The sequence below is a fragment of the Podarcis raffonei genome, chromosome 13 (assembly GCF_027172205.1).
Source record: "Podarcis raffonei isolate rPodRaf1 chromosome 13, rPodRaf1.pri, whole genome shotgun sequence".
In the NCBI taxonomy this organism is placed as follows: domain Eukaryota; kingdom Metazoa; phylum Chordata; class Lepidosauria; order Squamata; family Lacertidae; genus Podarcis; species Podarcis raffonei.
Genome location: NC_070614.1, coordinates 47,066,489 through 47,080,064, shown reverse-complemented (window position 1 = coordinate 47,080,064; position 13,576 = coordinate 47,066,489). Strand labels below are relative to the sequence as shown.

The following is a 13,576-nucleotide window of genomic DNA, read 5'->3' as shown; positions in this document are numbered from 1 at the left end:
GCTGTAAATTGGTCAGGAAAGGGGGGGGCTTGTGTATCCCCATTGATTAAAGCTCACCTGCATGTGAATTGTGACTTGGTTAATTGGTTCAGGTTGGTTGAATTACAGATCCTAGTCTTTTATATATATTTGAATGAATCTCCCCTGTTTGCTCTTAACATAGTTTGTCTCAAGACTTATTTATGGTGAGAAGGCAAACAGGCTTTGTTTTCCAGCCTTCAGATTCACATCCTCTCACTGTGCCTTTTGTAGTTCCAGTTACAGAAAGGTAGCCGTGTTGGTCTGCCATAGTCAAAACAAAAAAATTTTTTTTCCTTCCAGTAGCACCTTAAAGACCAACTAAGTTAGTTCTTGGTATGAGCTTTCGTGTGCATGCACACTTCTTCAGATACACTGAAACAGAAGTTGCCAGATCCTTCTATATAGTGAGAAGGTGGGGAGGGGTATTACTCAGAAGGGTGGTGGGAATGGGTGATTGGCAGATAGCTGTGATGAGCCTGTTGACGACTCTTAACAACTGCAATAGGTCTTACAAGAAAAAACAAGGGGTGAGAAGGTGAAAAATGTCTTTGTCATGTATAATGAGATAAGAATCCAATGTCTTTGTTCAGACCAGGTCTCTCCATGGTTTTAAGTTTGGTAATGAGTTGCAATTCAGCAGCTTCTCTTTCCAGTCTATTTCTGAAATTCCTTTGTAGTAAAACAGCTACTTTGAGATCTTGTATAGAATGCCCTGGGAGATTGAAGTGTTCTCCTACTGGTTTCTCTGTCTTGTGATTCTTGATGTCCGATTTATGTCCGTTTATTCTTTGGCGTAAGGTTTGGCCTGTTTGTCCAATATAGAGAGCTGAAGGACACTGTTGGCATTCTGTTTCAGTATATCTGAAGAAGTGTGCATGCACACGAAAGCTCATACCAAGAACTAACTTAGTTGGTCTTTAAGGTGCTACTGGAAGGAAAAAAATTTTTTGTTGTGCTTTTTGGCAACTGTTCCTTGTACATACAGAATAGACACAACTTGAGAGATGGTTACCCAGATTTATAGGCTGGAATGGGCCTGTAAGTATGAGTTTAAAGCAGGAGGAAGGAAGGCAGATATATCTTAAAGGTTCAATAAGATATAGATCAGAAGTCACAGATCCTGTTTGTTGACTCTCTTCCAGATGGGCAAGCATCAAGAATAGTGCAAAGAAGGATAGTTCAGTGCCCCACTCTCCAAACCTTTCCAAAAGGTTTCAGTGCTGATATGCTGCCAGAAAGAAAAGACCAGGGGTGTCCCCCCTTCTTAGTATAGATACATTTGTATTTTATTGACTTGCTTAGCAATAAACTATTATTTACTTAAGCAATATAAAACGTTACTACTGGGCATGCTTTTCCTAACCCTAGAAAAAACAAAGTGTCATTTTTCAATTTCTCTCCATAACTGAACCCTCAAAACACTTTGCACATACCCTCTAGGACTTGAGTTGCTAAGGACAGAACTTACTTGTTCTTGTGTGGCCTTGTTTCCTGGATTGGACCCTCCTGCCTTAATCACTTGCTCCGCTTGGGAGCCGGGCTTTCAATAAACCTGTACCACAGCATGTGGAACTGAGTGCAGTCAAGGCTTCTTTTTCTTTGATCTGAGGTGGAGATAGATGCATGCTCTTTCTCCTCCCCATGCCCATTTTGTCCTATTATATTCAGCCAGAAGCACTGCATTTCTCTTTTAATTATGTTTAACTTTCCAGTGATTTTAGCTTTTAAACAAAGGTACCATGACCAAAGAATAATGTTGCTTTGATGTTGTATGTGTAATAAATATAATAAAACTGTGCCAGGTTGAAAAAATAAGGAAGCAGGCAGTGTTGCTGCCAGTTTCTGCGGCTGGGCAGTGCCACCCAAGGATGTTGCCCAGGCAGCGTTCTCATGCTGGGCTGCGTCCAGTGGGCTCCCTCTGCGCCCCACCCCCCTTGTGTGTGCAGCCCTGGTGCAAAAAAATGTGGGTGCCAGCCACTTCACGGGGAATATTGTGGGGGCTGCAGCACCCAGCACACACCCCCATGGCAGCTATGCCTCACACTGAAGGAAAACAGGATAGCTGATTGTGAGGTGTTGCTTTCCCCTCACGCTGATAGAGAACAGGGAAGCTGATCGCTCTCACTTCAAGGCACTGTGGCACTACTTTCTCCTGGCACTGAGGCAGAGCTGCTTTTCTCAGTCAGCAGGAAAGCAGCAGCAGCCACAGTGGGCATGTATCTTCACTGGTTGCCAGGGCTGTATGCCCAGCTGATGGTGGCTTGATGCATCCCCCATCCCCATCCCCTTCCACTTGAACATGTCATGATTTGCCATTCTGATGTATCAGGCCTATCCATTTCTGTCCTTTTCCATTAGCCTGTCGGATCCATTCCCAGTCAACATTACTGACAAAATCTCAAGTGATAATGCAGATTAGTCTCAGAGTCACTCCAGGATTCATAGTCTCTGGTCCAGATTCCACAAGCTGGACATTGCAGTGGACATCTAAGGCCAACATGAAGACATTTATTACAGTATAATGTTTACAGAGATTTGTATCTCCCTTTCTGCTCCTTTTGGAGTATATGCCAAAGAGCTGGAAAATATGTAGTAAAATAGAAATTCTGCCTAGTATATACATTGGGAAATGATGGTTGGGGTAGTATTGGTAATGTTTTCTTGGTTCTAAATAGAAAGTTGTGAGAATGTCTCTCGGGGAATCAAACTCTCATGCAGCCAGTGAAATTGAGGCAGCTGAGGAAACAACAGTCAGCCTCACAGCTGTAACCACAAAACATCACACTAGGATTTATTTTAGACTTTGTTTCAGTTGTGGTCAATGGTTTCTTAGTCTTTAAATCACTGCTGCCCCCTTGTGAGAAATGGAAAGAATTCTAGGAGATGCTCCTACACTTCACCCAGTAAGAGATGCCTCTACCCTTTTGTACAGTTTCTCCTTTGGTTTTTCTCACTGTGGTTCACGAGCACAATAATATATAGCCGTGTCTGCAGCTGTCACAGATCTCAGCTCCAGGTCGTATGTATTTCTGGAGGCATCAGCAGTCAGGGTGATTCGGCCTTGGAGAGATGGGCTGTAGTATAATGTCCATTTGCTGCCACTCCAGTCTATCTGGCCCATCCATTCCAGTCCTTTTCCAGGAGCCTGTCGGACCCATTCCCAGTAATTATTCTCGACAGAATCCCCAGTGACAGTGCAGGTTAGTCTCAGGGACCCTCCAGGATTCACAATCCTTGGTCCAGATTCCACAAGCTGGACACTGCAGTGGACACCTAAAGAAAACAATAAGACTTTGGTTACTATGCAATTTGTCCATCTGTAACATTTGATTTTTTTAATGTTTATCTGGAAGATACGCACACAGCGGCACTGCTAATACCGAAAGGAAAAGAAAGGGGGCCTTCATTGTTTGCAGAGAGAAACTCCTCCCTCTGGATTGACAACTAATTTGGTCCAGCTAGGCATCTGAAGACTTGGTGTGGGTCGAGCTATTTAAATAGAAAGCTTTTTGGACAGGAATTTGCATCAACTTTGCATCTAGTGGTGGGAATCAGATAAAGAGAGATTATCTAAACAGAGAATATGCTCAGAGCACTGCTACCACCAGTGCGATATGGGTCTGTCATTTAAAGAAGCCCTCGGGACCACACACACCCTTTCATTGGTCCTTGCTTTCCATTACCAGAAAGCAGCAGGAAGAATTTATTTTACAAGCTCTCAGCTTGGCTGGGGCCATACACACACACATACAAATATATATATGAAAGTGACCCTGATTAATTCCAGTTATGCTCAAATCTGTGTGTTCAGGCATCAGGTCTGCTTTAATTTCCAACCAAATTATCATGGCTCTCCCTTTGTGTCCATTACACTGATTGTCTGTCAGGAACAGTAAGACCTACACAGTTTCATATACACACAGAGCAGAATGGTGGGATTACAAAGTTGGAGACAGGGAAACTGAGGGGCAAAGTGGACTTAAACAGTCCATCTCTATCGCCACCAAAGCTGGCTAACATGGTTTTTCAGAATTCTTCCCCAAATTTCATCATATTATGTAAGCCATTAAAACAGTAGAGAAATTATAACTCAAATCTACCAAAATCTTCTCAGATAGCAAATTTGCAAACATGCAATCACACATTTCATGGAAGCCATTCACATAGGAATGAGTACTAAGCTTCAACAAGATTCTGTTAGATTACCAGAAATGAATTATACATTGTATAAAAGGTCACATAAGAAGTGGAACTAAGTCAGAAATGAATTCCTGGGGAAATAGAATAAAGTGGTGTCTGAATGCAGCCTAGGTTTTCGCTGAGCATTCCATTTTGAACACTACGCATGATGCCTCATTTGTGTCAACAAAATCAAGACAATTTATCTTGAATTTATCTTCCTTCTCCAAACTTCTTCATTTAGTTCTTTGTGGTTGCAGCTGAACCAGTCCAGACAGCTGGCAAAGGAAGGTTTTTGGCTGAGTTCAGATTCACTTCCTTTCACTGTGTCTCTTGCACAGTAATAAACAGCAGTGTCCTCTGATTTCAAGCTGTTCATTTGTAGATACAGCATGTTTGAAGGGTTGTCTCTGGAGATGGTGAAGCGCCCTTTCACTGAGTCTGCATAATATTGTGAGCCTCCACCACTGCTTATCCATGCAATCCATTCCAGTCCCTTTCCAGGAGCCTGTCGCACCCAGTTCATGTCATAGTTGCTGAAGGTGAATCCAGAAGCTTGACAGGAGAGGCGGAGGGAGTCTCCAGGCCTTTTGACATCCCCTCCAGACTCTACCAGCTGGATTGCTGATTGGACACCTAGAAAGGGGGGAAAGCCATATTTGAAAGATCTGCTACATATGAAGCCCTGGATTATACTAGTCATCTCTGTTTAAAGCGGGAATAAAATTACCTCCCAAAATTGCTGAAACAAAAACAAATTGAAGCCAAAGTGTCATGTTTGTCTCCTGATTTTGCTCTGAGAGGAACTGACTGGACAGTGGTTCAGCAGTTCTACCTCTGGGTGTAGGCTGGGCTGCTGCTTTAAACAGGAAGCTGCCTCTGCATTTACATGCAGCTCAGGATAAAAGAGCAACACTGGTCTTTGACGGAGCAGATCTGTTTAGCCCAGTGGCGTAGCGTGGGGGGTGCAGGGGGGGCTGGCCGCACCGGGCGCAACATCTGGGGGGGGGGCGCGCTCGCACTCGCAGCTCTCTGCCCCTACCTGGCTCCACAGGTTAGGGGGCGCAAATTACTTGCCTTGCCCACGGGTGCTGACAACCCACTCTACGCCACTGGTTTAGCCTCATATGAAACACATGAATTGCAAATCCTATTTTCTAGGCATAGTCCCAGATTTACAAAAGCCATCCCAATTCCTTATTTGATCCCAGAATGTCCCACTTTTCCTTAGGACATCAGAGAAATGTTGGAAGGTATGGTAGGGATGTCCTTATTTTTTATTTTATTTTTTAAAAAAGATATTTATTAAAGTTTTTAAGGTATAACAAAAAAAAATGAAAAAATGAAAAATAAAAAGAAACATACAAAATAAAAACAGTTAAAAACACATTAATTTTCATAACATATCTTCCTTACTCTTATTTCCCCAGACCTCCTCATACCTCCCTTTTTTGTATTCCAGTTCAGTTTGTTAGTTCAGCAAATCCTTACCATTAAACTTTGACCCATTTGTAAACCTTTTTTTCATATATCTTAAAGCATTACAGCTGGAAACCACTTATTTTCTATCCAACATCCTTCTAACATTCATTAATTTTACAATATTTCTGTAAATAGTCTTTAAATTTCTTTCAATCTTCTTTCACCGACTCTTCTCCCTGGTCTTGGATTCTGCCAGTCATTTCCGCCAATTCCATGTAGTCAATCACCTTCATCTGCCATTCTTCCAGAGTGGGTAAATCTTGTGTCTTCCAATATTTTGCAATGAGTATTCTTGCTGCTGTTGTAGCATACATGAAAAAAGTTCTATCCTTCTTTGGCACCAATTGGCCGACTATGCCCAGAAGAAAGGCCTCTGGTTTCTTCAGAAAGGTATATTTAAATACCTTTTTCAATTCATTATATATCATTTCCCAGAAAGCCTTAATCCTAGGGCACGTCCACCAAAGGTGAAAGAATGTACCTCCAGTTTCCTTGCATTTCCAACATTTATTGTCGGGCAAATGATAGATTTTTGCAAGCTTGACGGGGGTCATGTACCACCTGTATATCATTTTCATAATATTCTCTCTTAAGGCATTACATGCCGTAAACTTCATACCTGTGGTCCATAACTGTTCCCAGTCAGCAAACATAATATTATGTCCAAGATCTTGTGCCCATTTAATCATAACAGATTTCACCGTTTCATCCTGAGTATTCCATTTCAACAGCAAGTTGTACATTCTTGACAGATTCTTAGTTTTAGGTTCTAACAGTTCTGTTTCTAATTTTGACTTTTCCACCTGGAAGCCAATTTTCTTATCCAAATTATATACCTCCATTATCTGATAGTAATGAAGCCAATCTCTCACTTTGTTTTTTAATTTTTTGAAACTCTGCAATTTCAATTTGTCTCCTTCTTGTTCCTAAATTTCCCAATATGTCGGCCATTTGGCCTCCATATTGAGCTTTTTCAGAGCTTTTGCTTCCATTGGTGACAGCCACCTTGGGGTTTTATTTTCCAACAAGTCTTTATATCTTATCCAAACATTAAACAATGCTTTCCTGACAATATGGTTTTTAAATGCTTTATGTGCTTTGACCTTATCATACCATCTTATTTTATTTTATTTTGGATGTCCCTATTTTTATTGGATAAATGTTGGAAGGTATGGACTTGGAAGCAGGCCTGGGCAAAGCTTATATGAGGTCCAGTGTGGAAGTCTTATTACAATAGTAATAAATAATAAATAATAATAATAATAATAATAATAATAATAATAATAATAATAATAATAAATTTAGTATTTATACCCCACCCATCTGGCTGGGTTTCTACAGCCACTCTGGGTGGGGTGGCTTTCAACAGAACATTAAAAACAGAATAAAACTTCAAACATTAAAGACTTCCCTAAACAGGGCTGACTCCAGACGTCTTCTAAAAGTCAGATAGTTGTTTATTTCCTTGACATCTGATGCAAAAGCATTCCTCAGGGCAGGCGCCACTACCAAGAAGGCCCTCAACTCAAACAAAAAAGGAGTTGGTCCCTGGAACCCACCATACCTGCTGTTTTCAAGGGGATCCTGATACAGCTTCTCAATGTCCCCCATCAGATCAACACCTATCATCTATCTATCTATCATCTATCTATCTATCTATCTATCTATCTATCTATCTATCATCTATCATCTATCATCTATCATCTATCATCTATCATCTATCATCTATCTATCTATCTATAAAATTTATATACTGCCCTTCTTCAAAAGATCTCAGGGTTGTTCACAAGATAAAAGCACAAACAATACTCAAAACAGAAGCAACAAAACAGTAAACACATTTAAAAGGCTGTTGAATATTAATGATTTGAGGTTGAAAGGGAACATTTTTGCCTGCTGCCTTAAATATATATACTGTAATGACGTGCTGGGGGGGGCATTCGACAAATGGGGAGCCACTGCAGAAAAGACCCATTCTTCTATTGCCACCTTCTAGACCTCACATGAAAGACAAACTAGGAAGGGCCTCAGATGATGAACACAGAAACCAGGGGTCAGCTTTGTGGAGAGAGGCAATCCTTATTGTGGTTCCAAGCTGTACAAATCACAAAACCTCTCCAGACCTTTCCATTACCTCCAACATTCCTCAAATGAAAATAGGGACATTCTATTCTACATCACTATCACTGCTTTAAAGGAACAGGGACCCTTTTTGCCTGGAGTTTTTCCTTTCCCTCCTCTGGCATTGTCCCACCCACATACCCCTCCAGAGCACTCTGAGCAAGAAGGAGGTGGGTATGTGGTTAACCATGGTACTTCCATCCACACTTCCATCTGCTTGCCAAAGGAATAGGGAAGGTTTTCCCCTCCCACACTGCTACAGAAGGCAACAGGGAGGTGAAGCACACAAGTGACAGGAGGCTGTAGAGAATGGATGTGTGCTTTTTGTTGGTTTCCAGCAAACAGTCTGGGGCTAGTGGAAGCTGGAATGGAGTAGGGATGGGGCTTTGATTTTAAGCCTAGGATGAATTATATTTATAATCTAAGGTGTCATCCCTTATACTGGGATCAGTATAAGAAATTATGCGCTGAACTGGATGTAACAACACAACAATAACCTCTGAATATTGCCAAAAAGCAAGCTAATTGAAGTAATCACATCATTCCCCTAGTTGTTTTGGGAAAGGTGGCCTTGAAAGTGATCCCAGTCACACAGGGTGTGTGGATGGAGCTGGGGCAAAAGAGGGCTTGACTCCTTTAAACAGGAAACTGTCCCTCTATTTACATACAGCTCAGAATAAAAAGAGCAACACATTGACAACTTTGGTTGTATTGGTTTGGGTCGTACTGATTTTTGCAGAGGTGGAGTTCAGGCAGTGCAACTGGGTTTGCTGCACTGGGAGCTCAGCCTATTACAGGATGTAATAACTATGATATAATGAATTGGGCAGAACAGAAGGTGAGAGGCTGTGGCCACCAAATTTTGGCCTTACCCAAGGCACCACTGAAATTTGAAAGGCCACAGTCTGCCCTTGATTTTTGCACTTATTTTATCAACCTGGAATGGTGATTTCATAAATTGTGCATACATTCTTTATCCAAATTTCAATGTACAGTGGTACCTCGGGTTACAAACTCCTCGGGTTACAAAACTCCAGGTTGCAGACTCCGCTAACCTGGAAGTAGTACCTCGGGTTAAGAACTTTGCCACAGAATGAGAACAGAAATCGCACGGCGGCAGCGGGAGGCCCAATTAGCTAAAGTGGTACCTCAGGTTAAGAACGGTTTCAGGTTAAGAACTGACCTGAGGAACGAATTAAGTTTGTAACCAGAGGTCCCACTGTACTTGGTTCTGCGTGCTATAAAGTAATGTTTAAATTGGAAGAAAAGGTGTGGTGTGACTCTTTATACATAACTTCTTTGCAGATGATTCAAAAAAAGATGTGCGTATATGTGCTTGGATCAATTTCTGTCTTATGAACTCTCAGTGGCTTAATGCAGTGGTTCACAATTAGAGGTCTGGGGAATCTGTGGCTCCTCAGAATGCACCTAGAAGGTCTGCAGGCCCATCCCTTACCTCATCTTCAAATTTTTGGAGGGGGGGTTATTTCTGCATGATAATATCTCAAGTTTTATGGTCTTTTTTAGCACTGTGTGATTCTTCAATATACTGACCGAAATTGGTTTTGGAATCAAACTATCATGCAGCTGGTGAAGTTGAGGCAGCTAAGAAAACAATAGTCGGCCTCACAGCTGTAACCACAAAACATCACACTAGGATTTACCGTATTTTTTGCTCTATAAGACGCACCAGACCACAAGACGCACCTAGTTTTTGGAGGAGGAAAACAAGAAAAAAAAATATTCTGAATCTCAGAAGCCAGAACAGCAGGAGGGATCGCTGCGCAGTGAAAGCAGCAATCCCTCTTGCTGTTCTGGCTTCTGGGATAGCTGCGCAGCCTGCATTCACTCCATAAGACGCACACACATTTCCCCTTACTTTTTAGGAGGGAAAAAGTGAGTCTTATAGAGCAAAAAATACGGTATTTCAGTTGTGGTCAATGGCTTCTTATTCTTTAAATCACTGCTGCCCCCTTGTGAGAAATGCAAAGAATCTTAGGAGATGCTCCTACACTTCACCCAGTAAGAAATGCCTCTACCCTTTTGTACACTTTCTTCTTTGGATTTTCTCACTGTGTGTCTGCGGGCACAATAATATATAGCCGTGTCTGCAGCTGTCACAGATCTCAGCTCCAGATCGTATGTATTTCTGGAGGCATCAGCAGTCAGGGTGATTCGGCCTTGGAGAGATGGGCTGTAGTATAATGTCCATTTGCTGCCACTCCAGTCTATCTGGCCCATCCATTCCAGTCCTTTTCCAGGAGCCTGTCGGACCCACTCCCAGTAATAACTCTCGACAGAATCCCCAGTGACAGTGCAGGTTAGTCTCAGGGACCCTCCAGGATTCACAGTTCTTGGTCCAGATTCCACAAGCTGGACACTGCAGTGGACACCTAAAGAAAACAATAAGACTTGGGTTACCATCTCATTTGTCCATCTGTAACATTTGATTTTTTAAAATGTTTATCTGGAAGATACTCACACAGCGGCACTGTTAACAAGGAAAGGAAAAGAAAGGGGGCCTTCATTGTTTGCAGAGAGAAACTCCTCCCTTTGGATTGACAACTAATTTGGTCCAGCTGAGCACCTGAAGACTTGGTGTGGGTGGAGCTTTTTAAATAGAAAGCTTTTTGGACAGGGAATTTGCATCAACTTTGCATCCAGTGGTGGGAATCAGATAAAGAGAGGTGATCTAAACTGAGAATATGCTCAGAGCACCTCCTCCACCAGCGGAAAGTGGGTCCGTCATTTAAAGAAGCCCTCTGGTCCACACACACACTTTCATTGGTCCTTGTTTTCCCAGCACCAGAAGCAGCAGAAAGAGGGATTTTTAGAAGCCCTCATCTTGGCTGGGGCCACACTCTGCTTCTAACTCATTAATATTGTCCATGTGAGCCCTCCTGTTATTTTCAATTGAGGAGCAGTGTAGAAGTTTGGTATCAGTATTAAAAATAAATAAATGAGAGTGACACTGATTATCCCAGCTATGCTCAAATCTGAGTGCTCAGGCATCATGTCAGAAAGTGGTCTGCTTTCATTTCCAACCAATATAACTCAACTCTCCCACTGTGTCAATTGCACTGATTGTCTGCCAGGAACAGTTAGGCCTACACTGCTTCATATACACACAAAGCAGGAAGGTGGGACTTCAAAATTGGAAAGTGGGACACTCTGGGGCAAAGTGGACTTAAAGAGTCAATCTCTCTTTCCCCCAAACTGGCTAACATGCTGCTGCCATATGGCTCTAACTTCTATGGCAATTTGCCTCACTTCACCCAGGAGCAGAACCACTTTTTACCCACACTTACATTTCCCCCTCTTGCTGAAGACAAATAGAGGTGACATTGCCTACATCTCCTGGTGGGGCTTTCTGGAAGATTCTGACTAATCAATGTCAGGAAAAGAAGCTTAGATTAGATGGACTTTTGGTAGGAAAGTATGGAACGGAATAGAAATTATCTCTAGTATTGACACCTCACCAGACAGGCTCAAGCCCCCAGGACAGTCACCAATCTTTGGTCTCTTTGGCTTGGCTGGCCAGCAGCTGAAGTAGAAATGCCCCTTTGGCCCCTATGGTTAGCCTGCTAATGCCCAGAGAAGCTAGCAGCTCTTGGATCACAGATAAGGAAACAACAGCCCCCTTCCCTGTAAACTCTGTGTGGCTAAGAGTCCCCTTTCTCAGAGTGAAACAACCTAGGGTGAGGCAGCAAGCAACAGGAGCATCTCTAAAGCTGCCTGACTGGCCCCAGGCTGGAAGGGGAAAGCCTCAAAGAAGTTTAAATATCCTAGTTCTGAAGCATGAAGAGCTGCTGTTAGTCAGTGTGGATATCAGCAAGTTGGATGAGCCCAGTGATCTGACTCTGTGTAGTAGCCTAACTTCCTGTGTTCTCAGGTTCCAGCCCAGACACCACCAGTACAGCTATCAGCAAGTTTAAAAGATCATGTTAAAAGCAACTGCTGCAAGAAAAGAACAAGCACCAAGTCAGATAAAGCTTCTAGCAAGCATTTTAGCTTATCAGCAATGGCAGTGTTTTCCTGGCTCTGAATAGAAAGTTGTGAGAATGTCTCTCGGGGAATCAAACTCTCATGCAGCCAGTGAAATTGAGGCAGCTGAGGAAACAATAGTCAGCCTCACAGCTGTAACCGCAAAACATCACACTAGGCTTGACTTCAGTTGTGGTCGATGGCTTCTTAGTCTTTAAATCACTGCTGCTCCCTTGTGAGAAATGCAAAGAATCTTAGGAGATGCTCCTACACTTCATCCCAGTAACAGATGCCTCCACCTTTTTGTACAGTTTCTCCTTTGGTTTATCTCACTGTGTGTCCTGCGGGAACAATAATATATAGCCGTGTCTGCAGCTGTCACAGATCGCAGCTCCAGGTCATATGTATTTCTGGAGGCATCGGCAGTCACAGTGATTCGGTCTTGGAGTGATGGGTTGTTGTATAAGACCCATTTGCTGTTATGCCAGTCTATATGGCCAACCCATTCCAGTCCTTTACTGGGAGCCTGTCGGACCCATTCCCAGAAATTACTCTTGACAGAATCCCCAGTGACAGTGCAGGTTAGTCTCAGGGACCCTCCAGGATTCACAATCCTTGGTCCAGATTCCACAAGCTGGACACTGCAGTGGACATCTAAAGAAAACAACAAGACTTGGGTTACCATCTCATTTGTCCATCTGTAACATTTGATTTTTAAAAATGTTTATCTGGAAGATACTCACACAACGGCAATGTTAACAAAGAAAGGAAAAGAAAGGGGGCCTTCATTGTTTGCAGAGAGAAACTCCTCCCTCTGGACTGACAACTAATTTGGTCCAGCTGGGCATCTGAAGACTTGGTGTGGGTGGAGCTATTTAAATAGAAAGCTTTTTGGACAGGAATTTGCATCAACTTTGCATCTAGTGGTGGGAATCAGATAAAGAGAGGTGATCTAAACTGAGAATATGCTCAGAGCAGCGCTACCACCAGTGGGATATGGGTCTGTCATTTAAAGAAGCCCTCCGGGCCACACACACCCTTTCTTTGGTCCTTGCTTTCCCACAACCAGAAAGCAGCAGGAAGAATTTTTTTTACAAGCCCTCAACGTGGCTGGGGCTATATCTCCAGCCAAGTTGAGGGCTTAAAAAAAACAAAAACATATGAAAGTGACCCTGATTAATTCCAGCTATGCTCAAGTCTGTGTGTTCAGGCATCATATCAGGAATTGGTCTGCTTTAATTTCCAACCAAATTAACATGGCTCTCCCTTTGTGTCCATTACACTGATTGTCTGCCAGGAACAGTAAGTCCTACACTGTTTCATATACACACAGAGCAGAATGGTGGGATTACAAAGTTGGAGACAGGGAAGCTCTGGGGCCAAGTGGACTTAAACAGTCCATCTCTATCCCCACCAAAACTGGATAACATGGTATTTCAGAATTCTTCCACAAATTACATCACATTATGTAAGCCATTAAAACAGCAGAGAAATTATAACTCAAATCTAACAAAATCTTCTGAGATAACAAAGTTTCAAACATGCAAACACAGATTCCATGGAAGCAATTCATATAGCAATGAGTACTAAACTTCAACAAAATTCTGCTAGATAACCAGAAATGAATTTTACATTGTATAAAAGACCACATAAGAAATGGAACTAAGTTGGAAATGAATTGCTGGGGAAATAGAATAAAGTGGTGTCTGAACACTACACATGATGCCTCATTTGTGTCAGCAAAATCAAGACAATTTATCTTGACTTTATCTTCCTTCTCCAAACTTCT

At 42.4% G+C, this 13,576-nt stretch overlaps 1 gene segment (V, D, J or C); it reads right to left on the bottom strand.

Moving 5' to 3' along the window:
• Nucleotides 1-4,373: 4,373 nt before the first annotated feature.
• LOC128399953 (immunoglobulin heavy variable 3-48-like) lies at nt 4,374-5,021 on the bottom strand. The segment is given in 2 exon segments: nt 4,374-4,836; nt 4,931-5,021. Coding segments are annotated over 2 exon segments (480 nt in total).
• Nucleotides 5,022-13,576: the final 8,555 nt, after the last annotated feature.